This window comes from Panthera leo, chromosome E1 (assembly GCF_018350215.1).
Source record: "Panthera leo isolate Ple1 chromosome E1, P.leo_Ple1_pat1.1, whole genome shotgun sequence".
Taxonomy (NCBI): Eukaryota; Metazoa; Chordata; class Mammalia; order Carnivora; family Felidae; genus Panthera; species Panthera leo.
The window spans coordinates 48319067-48335671 of NC_056692.1; the positions used below are offsets into that span (position 1 = coordinate 48319067).

Below are 16605 nucleotides of genomic sequence, written 5' to 3' on the forward strand. Positions count from 1 at the left end.
CGAATTCACTCAGGGTTGTTAAACTATACTGGGAGGTCTTTTGGGAATGCTTCTAATGTGTGTGATCTACAAGACACTGCTTCTGTAAAGAAAAAACATCCCCAAGTGGAAAGATGTATGATCTTCAGGCATGAAAAATTCCATCGTGATAACTCCTGCACAATTAAAGAGCCTTCCAAAGCAGAAGCCCATTAACGTGTACACCACAGACTTCTGAGAAAGGGACTGGGGAGACCACAACCAGGTGTCACATTCCCTCCAGCCTGACACGCCAAGAGGCACGCAGGCAGGCATCTAGCTAGTCCTCGTTGGCTGAAGGAGTGAACAGGTGAATACATGAACGCAGTGGGCAGTGGTAGACCAGTAGGATCTACCAACCAAGTCTGGTTTTCTGGCTGGGACTCTCCACATACTAAGAAATTGTGGTCTCCTCTACTTCATAGGGACTGGAGAGCACAAACCTCTCTCAATACAAAGTTATTCTGAAATGTGTACATTTCAGAGATGCCGATCATTTCTAATAGTCCCACTACATCCAAGAGTAAAGGACATATGGTACAGGGCTTCTGGGTACTCACTAAAGCAACAGCATCCACCTTCCCAGGTTTTTCCTTTCCCAGAAACAGGAATAATGTTTGTCACAAGTTATAATTCATTATTAGAATGGACACTGCACACAGGATACCAAGACAATGAGGGTGTCACCTGCCTTGCATACGACACAGACAACACAAGCCTACCTGGTAGGCCCACCCCACCCCAAGACCTAGTGGGAACAACCGAGATTTTCAACAAGTGAAGCAAAGGAGAAAGGAAAACGGAACCTTCCCCCCTACCTCTGCCCCACACAACCTGTTCCTTACGTCATTAGTGTGCCATATATTTTTTTAAATGTTTATTATTTTGAGAGCCACAGAGCATGAGCAGGGGAGGGAGAAACAATCCAAAGCAGGCTGCAGGCTCTGAGCTGTCAGCACGGAGCCCAACACACGGCTCAAACCCACAGACCAGGAGATCACGACCTGAGCCGAAATTCGACACTCAACTGACTGAGCCACCCAGGCACCCCAAGTGTCCCATATTTCAAGGGCAGACCTCAAGATTTTCCAAAATTCCTCCAGCCGTCACTTATAAGCAGCAACCAAACACTTCCAAAAAAATTAGAGTTTTCTGATAACTGCCAAATACTGTACCAGAAGTGCTCGACTTCCCACATATCACAAGGAAGTAACACACAGCAAGTGCACTGGTTGGTATTTGACCTCCCCCTTCCCCACCCTAATTGCTGAAGGTAAAAATGGGTATTTACGCTGACATTGGAGGGAGTAAAACTACAACCAGTTTTTTTTTTTTTTTAAACCAAGTAGATTTAAAAAAAGTTAGATAACAAGTTATGGGTCTGCACACTCCCACTTGGGCAGGCACCCTCAAACATGCATACAGCACTTTTCACACCCAAGCTGGATGTTGCAGCCTTGATACAAATTAGTAGTTGACACAGATTTAATGTCTCCTCTCATTTTTTACTAATTAGTTTCCAAAGCTCTAAGTGTAATACGAAGATGTTTGACAACCTTCAGACTAAAATGCTGCCCTAATATGCAGGGATTTGAATAAATCCTACCATTACAAAGATACTAATTAACTACCAATGAAATATAGTCAACACCATCTCATAGCTAGGTCTTTCTAAACACTGAATATTGAGATTGAGAATTATTTTCCTTCCAAATATTTTCCCTTTTGCATAATTTCAGTTTATCTGCAAATGACATGTCACAGACCTGTAGCTGCCTTTGACAGTCTATTTTGATTACAGCATGTTTTCCAGTAAATCCTCCTTACAGTGTATATCATCCATCTACCCAAAAGGGGTAGAGACAGTGAATTAACGTCAATGCCAATTTTTATAATATATCACTGAGCATAACCTTCAAGTCATGGGTGGTTCTAACAACAAATCACATAAATGCTCAAAACCTCACCCAGCCCATTTCTAAATGATGAATTTCCGTTTTTAAAAGACTGATTTTTGAACTGCTTATCCACTATTTCTAAGAAAAACACAACCTTGTTCAAGACAGACCTCAAATGCTGCTTGCCATGTTTAAGAATGAATGTCAATCCTCGACAAGTTAGGATAAAGTAAAATTCTGTTCATGTACCATAAAATGCAGCACTTTTGGTAATGTGCTAATTTAAGTGTAAAGGAAGAAGAGGGGTTTTTGTTTTTTGTTTTTTTAACAAGAAATGCAAAACATTCTTCAGATTAGCAGCATCACACAGATTTTGAATGTTTATATGCAAACTATAACAAGTTCTGGGACACATTTGGGTTGAAATAAATGGATCAATTTAAGACAGAAACATGAAAGTCACAATTCAAATTTAACTCCTACTTCAACAGGATGCCCAGTGGACAAATACAAAATTAATTTCAAAGAGTCTACACAACAGGGAAAAAATATTAATACCCAGGCTTTCATTTTCAAAGCAAGGGAGACTATCACATAAGAGTTTCAGAAATGCAATCATTTTCCTGAAATTAGATTTCCTAGAAATAAAGTCCTCTACAGATAAGGAGGTTGCCAAGAATTTAGTCCCTTAGAAGCAGGCACGAGTGCTTTCTGCAGGCGCGGCAAAACCCAGCAGTGAGTTCACGACCCCCACAGCAGTGAGGGTAGGGGGATGGGAAAAGAGCAGGTAACAATGAAGGCAGATGGTGTTCATCTTGACCTCCTCGGCAGCAGAATCCAACTACAGAAATCAGTCCAAATGATCAAATGCCTTTTTTTTTTTTTTTTTTTTAAACTACCAAGATCCCTAACTTCAGTACAACAGATTCCTATCCACCAACATCTTCTCTGGGACATTGAAAAACGCAGCCAAGCTCTACAATGCTTTATGAAGCATTTTCTGCCCTACCTCAGACTCGTGGCAAGAAAAGCTACATGCTTTCCAGGCATGATGGAGAAAGTGGTAAGTTGCCACTGGGAACCGGTTTTATTTTGATTCCAATCACACCCTTGGGTGACCCAGAACAGTCTTTTGTTCATGGAGGTTTATCAGCATCTGTACAATGGGGAGATCTGTATAAAATACATTATCTGAGTATCCAGTGAATTTTTTTTTTTTTTTAAAAGAACAAGTTACCCTGGTAAAGAGACTAAACCCATAAAGAAATCACACTGTTAATTCAAAGCTGCCTTAGTGGGAGACCTTAAGCGAAAACAAGAAAGAATTCAAAGGCGCTGACACCCAGAGGCATGTTCTCTGTTAACCGTTTCCTCAGACATCTTTAAGCAAGTTTTTTGGGTGTGTTTGGCAACTGGCCATCACTCTAATGGGCTGCTCTCAGCTCAACTCAGCCCACTAATTCAATGTATAGGACAGAGCAAACCGGGACAGCTATTCAAATCTGGCAGCTGGTGGGAAAGAAGGAAGCCTGTGTGTGTGTGCGCGCGCGTGTGCTTGCACACAAAGAGGCAAAAATAATGTACCCCGTTCTTCCTCCATACCACAGGAAGCCCCTGAAACCCACTAATATGAACACAACAACAGAAAACCTGGCAGAGCCCAGCAGAGCATAATCTACCAAAATGCTGGAGTTTTTCAAGTAAAAAAAAAAAAAAAAAACAAAAACAAAAACAAAAACTTTTGCTAATAGAGAGTACAGACAGCCATCGGCCAAGAACTTTCAACTTCTTCCCATTCAGGCAATAGTAGCTGTCGGAAAGGGTTAGTTTTACACGCAGAGATACAGGGGGTGAATTACAGATTACAAACCCTCAGAAATATGCTTTGCCTACCATGAACTTCTAAATTCACATTTTAAAGCCAACTAAGTCTTTAGAGGTGTACTCTAACCATGAACTTCAAACAGCAATTACACAGAAGGTTGGTCCCCCACCCTCCCGTTATTAATGAGTGTGCACTAATCGAACACTGCTGCCGAAAGATCTGGTGGGGGCATTAAACGTACATAGACGTTTTCTATGGGAAGTGACAGCTGGATCTGATCCAGAAAGCATCCCAGGAGGCATGGACGGTCCGTGCGTAAATCCACAGAAACCACTACCCAGAGCTCGTTCCTGTGTCTATGGGCCATTTCAGGAAAATCAGCAGCGAGTGGCAAAACCAGAGAAGGAAGTGCGCCTTCTATGGGCCATCATTGTCCTCCACCTTTCCTCCTGATAGAGAAACAGATGGGCTGAAATTCCAGGAAGATGGGTTTGTTACATCAAGAAGGGCTTTCTAGCAGGTGTAGCATTGGGGTAGTGTTAAGACCAATAGATTTCAGTTCTGGAATATTAGTGGAGAAAAACTTACAGCTAACCTCCTATAGGGCTTGTTAGCAGTCACCTGCCCAAAATAAATCAGTGACAAGCACCTAAGACACAGATAACTGAGACTATTGCATATTCAGCATATGCAAGGGTTTTTTCCATTTTTGTTTTGGGGTTTTTTGGTTTTTTTTTTGCTTTTTTTTCCCCCTCCATGAAGGAGTCAAGAATAAGAAATAGTTCCTTGCCAAGGTTACTTCATGAGAACTACCAACAAATATATTCTGGGCATCTCTCAGTGCAATGTCCTATGCTGGACATGGTGATGGAGTAAATTACTATCCATTACTTTCCTTCCAGGCACCCAGCACGTGACCGCATGGAACAGAAATGGGAGGTAAGGGTAAGAATTGAGCCTGAATCACAAATTCGGTGCTTGCCTACAGTCTTGCTTCCTAAGATATAAAACGAACAGCTGGTCGACGTTTGAACAAATGTATTTGTCCAGGATGAGGAGATAAGTGAGGCTCTGGGAAAACCACAGCAGTCCTTAAACCATAAAAGGACTCTTCTCTGGAAGAGAATTTCCATTTGAGTAACTTAAACTCAACAACCTCAATATACACAAAATGATGAAAGAATCTACTGGATCCACTGACAACACTTCTTCAAATTTGTAATGGCCCCATTTCTCCATGCATTACATTTAAACCTCTCGTTTCTTTTAACAACATTATTAAAAACTAGCATTAAGCTGCAAAGCTCTATTACTTGAATTACTCATAAATGGATTTACAGCTGCTGAGTTCTCTGAAAGACTATCCATGCACTCTCCCTCGCTCACCGAGAGCGTTCATAAAGATATTTCTACATCTCGCCCTCCCGCAGAGAACTGGGTATTTATACCTGGAAAACTTTCACTTAAATTGCTTTAATGGGTTCCAAGTAAAACACTACTCCTAGCGACTCACTTTTCCATTTGAATGGCTAAGGATTTGAATTATAGCTCACAGGGTAAATTCATAAATAATGCTAGCATCTTACTTGGAGCTAAAATTCAATAGGAGATTCAGAATCCTCCCATTACTGAAGCACTGCATTGAGCCGGGCAGGGGCCTATGAAGTAGTCAGTCCTCTGATGTGGGCATTTCCTTATCTTCACCACCAAATAAGGGTCAGGGATAACATCTCCTCCTTAGGCTAGACTGGAATGTGGAGAAGTTTGGGGGGGGGGGGGGGGGGAGACAATAAGCTTCTTGATATGGAAATATGTTGCAATGATTTCAATATGCCCCAGTAATTGCTCAGAAGTCACTGATGAAGGAATGCATGCTATTGTAGCCTAAGAAAACCCCAGTAGGTTCTTGATACAACCCTGTTAAAATAGAGTGCCGTGCACTTAATAGCAACTCGAATCCTGAGTAATGAATCTGTCCATAAATATGAAGCAAAGGGTCACCATGTGCAGGTGAAATCCAAACCACTGTTCCTGCAGAAGACATACCAGGAGAGGCCGAAAAGGGGGATTCACGCTGAAGGACCCTGTGACAACATGGATGAAAAATAAAGTCCTGAACTCCTCACAAAAAAATTATCCTTCAAACATCTTTAATACCAAGTCCATCAATATTTTAGTTTTTCTCTATCTCATTTCATTAATTTCCCCTAAATGTCTTACTCCTATTAAAGAAAAAAAAAACTAATTTCACCACGATTTCAGCTCCCCCTTTCCAGGGTCTTTTAGAAACCAGTTCTATTTTAACTATTCATTCTTCACCATAAATCTTCAATTTGTCCCTCAAAACCAGGAGACATCTTTAGTGCTGTAGGTAAGAGATCCACACAAGTTGGGGGGGGGGGAGGGCTCTTAGCCAATGTCACCCACAGCCACTTAGTCTTGTGCCTCAGTTCATCAGTGACCCAGGCACAATCTTCACCCCTGCATCTGTCCACGCACAGATGTTGAATCCACTGTACACAGCAAGCCCTACAGAACACAAGCTCCTTTAATGGTAACTGATCTCTTCTCTTCCATGAGAAGATGCTCCAATCTCTCCCACCCTTTGTAAATAAAAACTTCCTTTGACCCACCGGAGCTTCTTGAAAAAGCATTTTACATTCAAGCTCTTTACCTCCTCGTTGAACATTTTGCTAAGGTTAGCTTCCCACAGCCACAGAGTTACAGAAATGGCTTGGGCAAAGGTCCACATGCTTCAGCAGGTGAGTCTGAGAACACTCCTATGTTCTTAGCCTGTGACCCAACTCCCTCTTGGTCCACCCCCAACTCTCACAGCCCATTCTCCAGATCCGTCAACATCACACTTAGTCAGAGGCCTTTTTTTCTGCCCCACACCCTATTTTGGGGCTACCCAAAATAAATCTAGAGTCATGGTTTTAACCAGTCTAATGAATCCCAAGAGTACATCTTTATCTCTGAACTCTCTGGCAAGTTGGACTTCAACCCAAGGCCAGTTGGACATCCTCGCCATTTGCAGGTCTTAGAGCAGATGCACCAACCTCGACATGTCCAAAATGGAATTGCATGTGCCCCAGTATCCTGCTCTCATTCTCAGATCATGGAATCCCTATCAGAAATTTGGGACCTGTATTCAAGTTTATAGCAAATGGCTGATTTTTCTAGTTATTCTGACACTTTCCCCCCTTCCTTGTCCCCTACTACTGCTGCCCTTGGTCATCTCTGATCTCACCTGAAATTAGACAAAACCAATTACCTCATCTCGATGCACCACCACACTGTCAGAGTGATGTGCTGACATCACTCCATGTTGTACTGCCTTCCCTCCTTCAATAGGTTAAAACCCAAGCTCTGGGACATGCATCAGGCCAACTTCTGGGACCTCACCTTCCTTGAATAGCATGTCCACACAGCATCATACTGCCCGGAGTTTTCCTCAACAGGCCTTCCTTTTCCTCAATGGGTCTGACCGCAGGGACTCCACTCACATCCCTAAGTTAGCAGGTGAACCTCTACTCACTTTCAAAGGTTCAACTCTGGCTTTACCTGTAAGAAGCCTTGTGTTCTCAACCAGCACACTGTAGACTCCCTATTGACAGAACTGAACGCAATAAAGTAGAACTCCATTCAAACACTTCAAGTGGAACACTGCCTGGAATATTCTTGGGCAACCAGTACTCCTATATACATGTGTTTTAAACATTCTCTTTAGGTAACGTAGCAGCCAACAGATACATCTCAAATCATAGTGCTTTAATATTTGTTTATGAGGAAACATTTGAGGTACTAGATCTCTTTGCCATCAGGACAGTTACCATTAAAAAAAAAAAAAAACCAAGGGTTGGTGAGAATGGAGAGAAATTCTAACTCTCATGCACAGTAAGATGGTACAACGGTGCAGCTGCTGTGGAAAACACTACCAAGATTCCTCAATAATCTAACTATAGAGCTCCCATATGATCAAACAGTCCCACATGTGGGTATATATCTGAACGAGATCAAAGCACCTCCAAGTGGGATTTACACACCTATGTTCACAGAAGCAACCCAATTCTCCAGCCATGGATGAACGGATAAGCCAAATATGGTGGACACGTACAATAGATCATTCAACCTTAGAAAGGAAATTCTGCTACATCTGACAAATTGGATACACCTTGAGGACATCCCGTTAAGTCACACAAGTGGGCAACTAATGGACAAATACTGTGTGACTCTACTCGAGGTGTCCGTAGTAGTTTCGTAGAAACCAAGGGGACTGGTGATTTCGAGGAGCAGTGGGGACAGGAATGGAGTTAATGGAGTACAGAGTCTTTTTCAAGATCGATAAAAAGTTCTGGAGATCGGTCTTGTAACAGTGACATCCTTAATGCCACCGAACTGTATGCTTAAGGGTTAAGATGGTAACTTTTAGGCTCTATGTTTTTACCACAATAAAGAGCAACATTAAAGTTTTGACAACTTCAAAGGGAAAGGTAAAAATTTAGAGACTTAAATTTTGTTCTGGTTTGTAATGAACTGATTTTCTTCTAAAAGAAAATTGCTTAGGACCACATGAAAACGCTCTCCAACAAGGGATTCCCCATGCCCACAGTTTCATTCCTCTGGGCTTTCCACAGCCAAACTGTTCATGTATTTCATCTCTAAACTAGCTCTGAATCTAGCTCCAAACTAGCTCTGAGAAACTGCACAACCAGTAAGCACCAAAAATTGAGCATTAAATAAAATTAAGTCTGTGAAAAGAGAGCACAAGTTTGGTTTTTAAAGTAAACATAACTCCGCCTAGCACACGGAAATCTCTGGAAGCTTTCAACAGCAGGACCCTAATTGCATAACCTTGTTTTAAATGAGTTGATGCAATTATGCTATGATTTCACATTAAAAGAACATAGGAGTAGCGTAAAGCCACCCACCTCTCCCCATCATCCATCTGCTGGCCCGTTCATTATTACATATGCTGAGGATTCTCCCTGATTACCCTGAATACTAACACACATCCTCCAAATTGGGTAGCTTTCCCTCCTCTGTCTTGCTTCCTAATTGTCGGATTAAACCTAATTGTCTGATTAGACCATGCTCCTCCTAGCTTCTAGTCCCCTAAGATTCCTACAGTTACTCACGGAACTTCCCCTGCCTTCTATCCACTCAATGCCTTCCTCACTCCAACCCCCTCATTTCTTTATCCACTTAATCTTCCAAGTTAGGAAAAAAATCAAAGTTGATGCTGGACTAAGACCTCTCAAAGACACCCTAAGCCACTCTTCACTTGAAAAATGTGACTAGGTTACAAGACTGCTGTGCAATCACCTACTTTGTCTCCTCAGTTTCTCTCCGTCGGCATAAATCACACCCGCGTGCGGCAGATGGAAAGAACGTCGGAGCTGGAATCCCAATGGTTTTGAGTGTTTCTCTGGTTTTAATCTTCATTTCCTCCCACCCATCAGGGACACTGAGCCTGGACTCTGTACTTGGGCTGTGGGGCCAATCCCCAGCTCTGCTCATTTCTAGCTGTGTGATTCCAAGGAAGTCACCTGAGCTTCAAATTTGTCAATAAAATAGAGATATTAGTACTTGCCATAAATGCTGTCAGGATTAACCATATGAAATCAAGTGTGTTGAGGTTCAGGGCCTAGTACACAGTAACTGGAAAAAAAAAAAAGTCAGCCATAGTAGACCTCAGCTCCCTTGGGGAAGGAAATACAATAGCTATCATCCTTTCCTTTGGAGTTTAGACAACGTCACAAAGCCCTAGTCTGCAGAGGCCATGAAAAATGAGGCAAAACACAGGAGTCAGAACATAGTGGTATCTTCAGGACGCAGCCATCAACACTTCATTATGAGTAACAGTACTAAATACCTCAAGTGGGTCATATTCTATGACCTATTAGTGATTACACATGCTAACGTTACCACAAAGCTCTGGAGTAGCTTGACATACTCAAGTCATAACTCAGTACCATGAGTTATCAAGTCCTAACACTCATGAACAGAGCTCTAAGAAAAAAGCAGTCAAAAACCATCTGTGACCCCTGTACCCAACATCCCTCAATTATGCCTCAGAAAGACATTTGCTCCTTATCAGTCAAGGACAAGGGCTCCAAAAGACAGGCTAAGAAGAAAAACAGAAGGAGAGTCCATTATCTTTTCTTCCTTATTTAAAAATTTTGCATCACAAAAACAATTTTTTTGCATCACAAGGACATGCTTATCCAACAATTTCCTTGAAGTTATCAATCTGGCATGGGTTGAACTGGGGGAGAAGGGCACATACACTGTAGGTTTAAAAAAAAAAAAAAAAAAAAAAAAAAAAAAAAAAAAAAAGACACCACCTAGTACAAGTTTATATTCAAGTTTTATTTAGACAGAGTGTGTGCACAGACACGTCTGAGTGGAGAATCCCAAGCAGGCTCCACACTGGCAGCTCAATCCCACAGAACACAGATCATGACCTGAGTTGAAATCAAGAGTCTGTTGCTTAACCAATTGAGGCACCCAGGCACCCTAGGCTTGCACTAGGTTTTGAAAGGTAATCTGGCAGCATGTGTCAAAAGCCTTAAGCCAAGAATTCACTTCTGGCAATCCCTACTGCAATAATTAGACTTTCAAATAGTTATGTAGAATTCTGGATGTCTATCCCAGCATTGCTTAGAATAAAAATGGAAATAGAGGATCAACCAAGAGTTAAATCAAGGACAAAACAGAAGGTAGATTATGCAGCTGTAGCATATTCTTGAAAAACATTTAACATGAGAAAATACTCAATTTTCAGTGTCAAAAAAGAACTATATAAAATTTCACATGAAGTTGCACTGGAAAATAGAAACCTAGAGGTACAAACAAGGCAGTCAAGATGTGGGATAATAACAGACTGTTTTTGTCTTTTTCACACTGGCACCAAAGAACACATTACTTGTGCACACGAAGGCAGGGGAAGGGGAGGTGTAAAAACTGTTTGCAAACACTCCCCTCAGGTTTTTGCAAGACCTTCATAAACGGACTGAACCAATTCCTTGACGTGCAGCTGAAATGGAAAAACTCTGATGAAAATTATTTTAAGTAGGTGGGAGAACTATACTTAGCAACCCTATCCTTGCTTAAGTTTAAAATTAATAGCTACAATATTCAGTAAAATAGCAGTTTAAACCTGTACTAAAATAATGCTAAAAATAGTCCTGCTGCCTGAGCCAGAGACTTTTCCCAGTGGGAGACTTTACAGGTTAAACACGAACGTTGGTGGAATTCTATCCCATCATTAAGGAAGGCAGTGGAAAATAAGGCATCTGCAACACTGCCTTCTGCTGCACCCAGAACGCAGGCTCAGACAAAAGGCAGCCCCTAGAAGCCCCAGAGCCTGCAAGAATTAACCACTCTCTCCACTGTCACCTCCTATAATATTGAGGGATCTCTTATTGCCTGTCCTCAGGGTATCCTATCCAACAGTGCTCAGAGCAAAAATGCAAAAAAAAAAAAAAAAAAAAAAAAAAAAAAAAAAAAAAGGCAGTTTTCATCAGCTGAAATAAAAATGCTTTAGCATGATGTGTGGGCCAGCAGCAGCAGACACAGGTCATTTTTAAGAGCTACTGCTTGTCCTCAGCTGATGGGTCTTGCTTAGAAGACTACCCAATCTAACGTGGACCTGTACCACTGTCCCTAGAGCTCTAAGCCTGTACTGCCCAAAGCCATTAGCCAGATGTGCCCGCTGAGTACATGGAATGTGTCCAAGTCCAAATGGAGATGTGCTCTAAGCGTAAAATACCAGATTTAGAAGACTTGATGCAAGAAACCAAAATTCTCAAATTATATATCAGTTACATAACATATACTGGATTAAATATTAGAATGAGTTGTACTTGCGTCTTGTACTTTTTAAAAGGTTTTTTAAAATATTTTTGAGAGAGACAAAGCAGGAGTGGGCAAGGGGCAGAAAGAGAGGGTGACAAAGAATCTGAAGCAGGCTGCAGGCTCTGAGCTGTCAGCACAGAGCCGGATGCGGGACTCGAACCCACGGACCACGAGATTGTGACCTGAGCCTAGGTAGGTTGCTTAACCGACTGAGCCACCCAGGTGCCCCCGTTTCTTGTACTTTCAATGTGGCTACTGGATAAGGTACCCTTGCATATGGCTTGCATTGAAATTCCACTCAGCACTGTCAGCTATCAAGTCCTTACTTCAAGGGTGCAACCCATGTGACAGCCCTGTTCGTTCCCCTGTTCATGGGCCGCCCCCCACCCACAGAACAGTAGCCCCACTAGAACAAGACTCAGTGGTCTTTTCCACAGCTAAACTCTCAGCATCTAGAACCCAGGGTATGCGCCCTCACACCATTAAATTGGCCGTGAACGATGAGAAATAGAAAGTGAATAAAGCACGGCATCCATCACTTACCCATGGCAGGGCTGCTCCTAAGACTTTGGGTGTGACAGTCTTTCCTCGCAAATTCATTCTTTCTCCCTCCCTGCCGCCACACAGGCCTGCCCATGGAAGGGCTGGTGCTGGATGAGAGCCCAGTTCCAAGCCTGACCCAGGAATTCTGAGCTCAATCATGGCAGTTTCTGCAGACCTCTGCTTTCAGAAAGAAAAGTTTTCTTCATGTTGAAATGTTAAGCCAAGATCCCCACCCCCCCCACTCAAAATGGCTTCTGTCCCCCATGGCACCAAACTTGCCCCTACTCATCTGCCTTCCTAGACTGTTTTAAAAGCCAACAGAGAAGTCAGGTCCACCTCCACCTCGAGGGAGGCCCCCCACTCAAGCCTGTATTCGATACCTCAGCCTGGAGGGGGCACCTCTGGTAGCTCTGACATAGGAGCCACACAGCTGCCAAAGAAAACCGAGGGCCTCGAGCACAGCAAGCTGCTGGTCCCCACCAAATGCTCTGCACAAACTCAGGCTCCGGGGCCTTCCCACCCAGCACACCACTCACCGACAGAGGGTGAGCTGGTTTCTCTGGGTCCTCTGCTACACTAAGAGGACTGCCAACTGGGTTTGGGCAATCATGCAGATCGTGGGTGTTGGAAGATACAACCCCAGTGACTATGGCCTACAGACATGGCAACCCTATACTCCCGCGTAAAACCCAGAGGGTGTTGGACACACTGAGCCAGCGAACCAACCAGAAGCCAGGGTTGTACTAAGATGCGCTCTGCCATTATCCCACGTTCTCCCCCATCCCCAGACCTTCTATGTAACCACCGCCCCAGTGAAAAAACCACCTGTTAGAATGCTGAACAAAACCGGGAATTAGAGCAGGGTTTGGATTTAAAAAATGAAAATCGAGACCCAGGTTTGGTAAGGATGACCTCTACCACTGCTCACAGTGCCATGTTCTAGAAGCCCACGGGTCTATGTTTGGAATTACTTCCAGTTCACACAAGCTGCTACGGTTTCCACTCCAAACCAATACTGAATATTATCCATAATTTCCCTTCTACATAGCCGACAAAATACCTCATAGCTCTCAAAGTGCCTTTCTCGACTGGTCCAGGGTGTGAGTGGTTTGCTCACACGAATGCTGCCTCTAATTGTTATAAAGCATACGGTGCTCCCTAAAGTGCTTCAGGGATGGCCTTTCGACTTCAAGGACACGTTTTTTTGATTTAGCAAAAATCTATTATATGGTAGAGATAGGTGAAGTTCCAACTACTTGGAACAGCCTACATTTCATTTATGGATGTACAGAATTCCGGTGGGTAATAACAAAATTAAGCCACAGCTCCCACAAAAGTGCAAAAGTTGGTTCTGGTTTGCTGCTCTAAGTCACTGAGCACTCGCTGGCATTTCTCACAGCGAGGAAAAGCCAGCTGACGAAGCACTCTGCTGGTCTACACAGCCCCCGCTTGCACATTAATAAGCCTACTGGTCAATGCAAGCAAAATTAAAGGCACTTTTTCAATGACAACCCCTGAGAGGCTAAGGAAAGAATCAGTGTGGTTATAAAACCACCGTGGAATCGTAAAAGAACTCCACCTAAATATGGTAAAATTGAGTTTTTCAAGAAAACACATTTTTGAAAGATGGTATCTTTTCCCCATTAAGATGTGCGACAGGGATACCATAAACTCTTGTTTGCATTCCCAGTGGCTCAGCTCAGATGTTACCTTTTCAATGAAACCATTTCTAATTGTTCCAGCTTAAAACAGAATTTTCCCTGCTCTGCACTCCCACAGCACCATGTCCCTGGATGGATACTTCAGAATGGCTTCATATTCCTTAAGACTGGAATATTCAGGACTGTAGTGGCCTGTCTGCAGCCAACTTTCAGACCCTGTGGCACGAGCATGCGTGTGTGCACACGTGTATGTGTACCTACGTGTGTGTAGAAGGGGGATGGAGTAGGCATGCCTGCCATCTGTAGGTCCAGTTAAGAGGAACACAAACGTTCACAGCACTGTTCTCTCAAATTTTGTCGGTTTAAACATCTTCAGAACAAAACTAACGTGAAAGGACACAACAGGCACTCAGTCACTGGTTGTTGAATAACGAACTGGTATAGTTTTTGATGACCACACAGCCATTTAGTGATTGAATACAGCAGACTGGACATTTTCCATCCAGGAAGCAATGAAGCACCCACCACCAGGCACCGTGGGCAATGCAGGGAATGGAACCTCCAACCAGCCTCTGCCCCTGAGCCCAGGGACCGTCAGTCCACAGGGAGCAGCGAACTCCCACAGGGAGTAACGAATGCCCTAGGTACTCTGATGGGGCAGGTGGGAGGAGGGAGGAGGGAAGGGCCCATCTTCTCTTGGAGAAAGGGGCACTCGAGTAACACATCAGAAGCAGTATTTGGGGAATGAGCACGACAAGGGAGTGAACCACAAAGTATGTGTGTGAAGGTGGAATGGGTGCCTTGAAGCATCCAGATGTTGCCCCCGTGGGGGTCACGGGCTGAGCGCTCCCGACAGTGGACCAGAAGCCAAAACAGAGGGGGATCGGTGGCATTCTCCTGCTCACTGCTCCGAAAGCTCCATTCCAAGACCCCGGCACTCGGGCCACAGATCTTGAGCCACAGACCACCAAAGTGCTTGGCCAACGCGGTGGAGAGTGGAATATGCCTGAAGAGTCCTGTTAGTACTTTTAATTCCCTACCGAAAGGCTGGCTCAAGAATCGTCCAACAGATCCCTCACCTGGGAGATCCCTTCTCACCTCAGGAAGAGAGCCCACCAGAAGGTCACAGCTGCTTACCCCCCCAGAGACTAAGCTCCCGAAAGCTTTGCTTCAAGTCTCGGATGATGGAGAAGGCCACGGGAGCTCCTGTAAAACTCCTTTCGAAGACCCCACAATAGGTCACCTGAATAAGCAGCAGCTCAGGGAAGACCTTTCCGAGAACGACGCTGGGATTTCATCACTGCAATGTCAATAGGATCATCCCCGGGAAATTCGGAGATCAAGGTTCACGGCCTTTCCCCTCCGCCCTCCACAAAAATCACTGCAGGCCCTGTTGACAACGCAAACATCTGTGGAAACAGTTTGGTTTTGTTTTTTTTTTTTTGTTTTTTTTTTAAAGATTAAAAAGCAGTGTTCCTTAAACAAAAAGCTGAGTGGGAGTTGACTGATTCAGCTTTTTGTTGGCTCAGGGATAGCTCTTGAAAGTTCTTTCTCATAACCCAGTTTCAGATATTGTAGCCCAAGGAGACCAGGAACACTGAACTATTAACATGAATGCTTATGTCACCTTTATATATATGTATATTTATATATGTACACATATATATACATACACACACACCCAGTATTTGGGGATGCTCAAATCTTGCAAAATAGTCTGTCCTTCATGATTTTATACTGTTCCAAGCAACTGATTTTCCCTTGGATTATTTACAAACAGATGAGCCATTATTCATGTGTACTCTACATAAATAAACTTGTATTGGACTTTCTGCAAAAGACTGAAGACTGCATACACAAATCAAGTTTTGGGTCAATGCACGTCCAACAGATGACCACTTTTAAACCTGATAGCCTGATCACAACAGGTGGTGACCCTATACCACCTTCGCTCTTTGACCGAGATCTGCAAAGCAGCAGTGACCTGTTCCCAATGGGACCAGAGCACCGCAAAGCATAGTTGTGTCAGGCACGCCACTCACTCTCAACCACCATGGCTCACTCAGGGTGATGACAGTCATCACGACAATAGAAGAGGACCTTGAAGGTGGTACCTGCTTGTTTCCCAAGGACTCGGTAAGTACTACCCTAGTTTTACATTTACATTTTCTGTTCCTCACAACCCTTGGGAGGTACCCTTCTGCAGAGGGGGATACAGAGGCAGAGACCGTGCAGGTCTCAAGGCTGAAGAGTCCCCTCCCCTCCCCCACCAAGTCTAGCCGAGGTCAGCTATGTTCCTCACACGTGCTATGCTGCAGGAGGCGGCCGGTCTCTAGGGAGGCACAGGCCCAAGGTGAGCTATACGCCTCTCTTCCTTCCCCTCCCAGCCCAGCCTTCTTACACAAGTGGAATTCAATTCTACAGACCTTTCCCTGAGCACCTTCTATGTGGAGGCCTTCTGATGGAGGTCCCTGGGAGGATGTGAGGAAAAGAAAAGCAGCTATGATCTCAGGTTAACCGCACAGCTGTAAGCTGAACGGGAGGGTGCCACGCTGTTTAAGACTGTTGCAATACACAAAGCCGTTTCTCCAAAATCAGGATGGTCACATCAATGGCTTAAATGAACATCACTAGGAATGTCCACAAATTCACTATTTTTGCCCATGCCTGTTTTTTCCCTTTCACATCTATGTTAACTTCTTAGTAACATCATCCATTTCATATGAAGTACAGTATCCTCTGGTTATTCTTCTCAGGTCTTAAAACATGAGGTCACCCTCCCCCCCAGAGGCCAATGGCA

General features: G+C 43.7%; 1 protein-coding gene across 2 annotated transcripts in view; it reads right to left on the bottom strand.

Annotated features, from left to right (window-relative positions):
- The window catches only part of PRKCA (protein kinase C alpha), a 404865-nt gene that overhangs the window by 315167 nt on the left and 73093 nt on the right, over positions 1 to 16605 (bottom strand). Inside the window, exon 1 of one of the 2 annotated variants that reach the window (XM_042917372.1) lies at positions 12145 to 12166. The exons of the other annotated variant lie outside the window; for it this stretch is intronic. Coding sequence (XP_042773306.1) covers positions 12145 to 12148 — 4 coding nt within the window. The 5' untranslated portion in view covers positions 12149 to 12166. Of the gene's footprint in view, positions 1 to 12144; positions 12167 to 16605 lie in introns of those variants that run through there. 2 annotated transcript variants of the gene reach the window in all.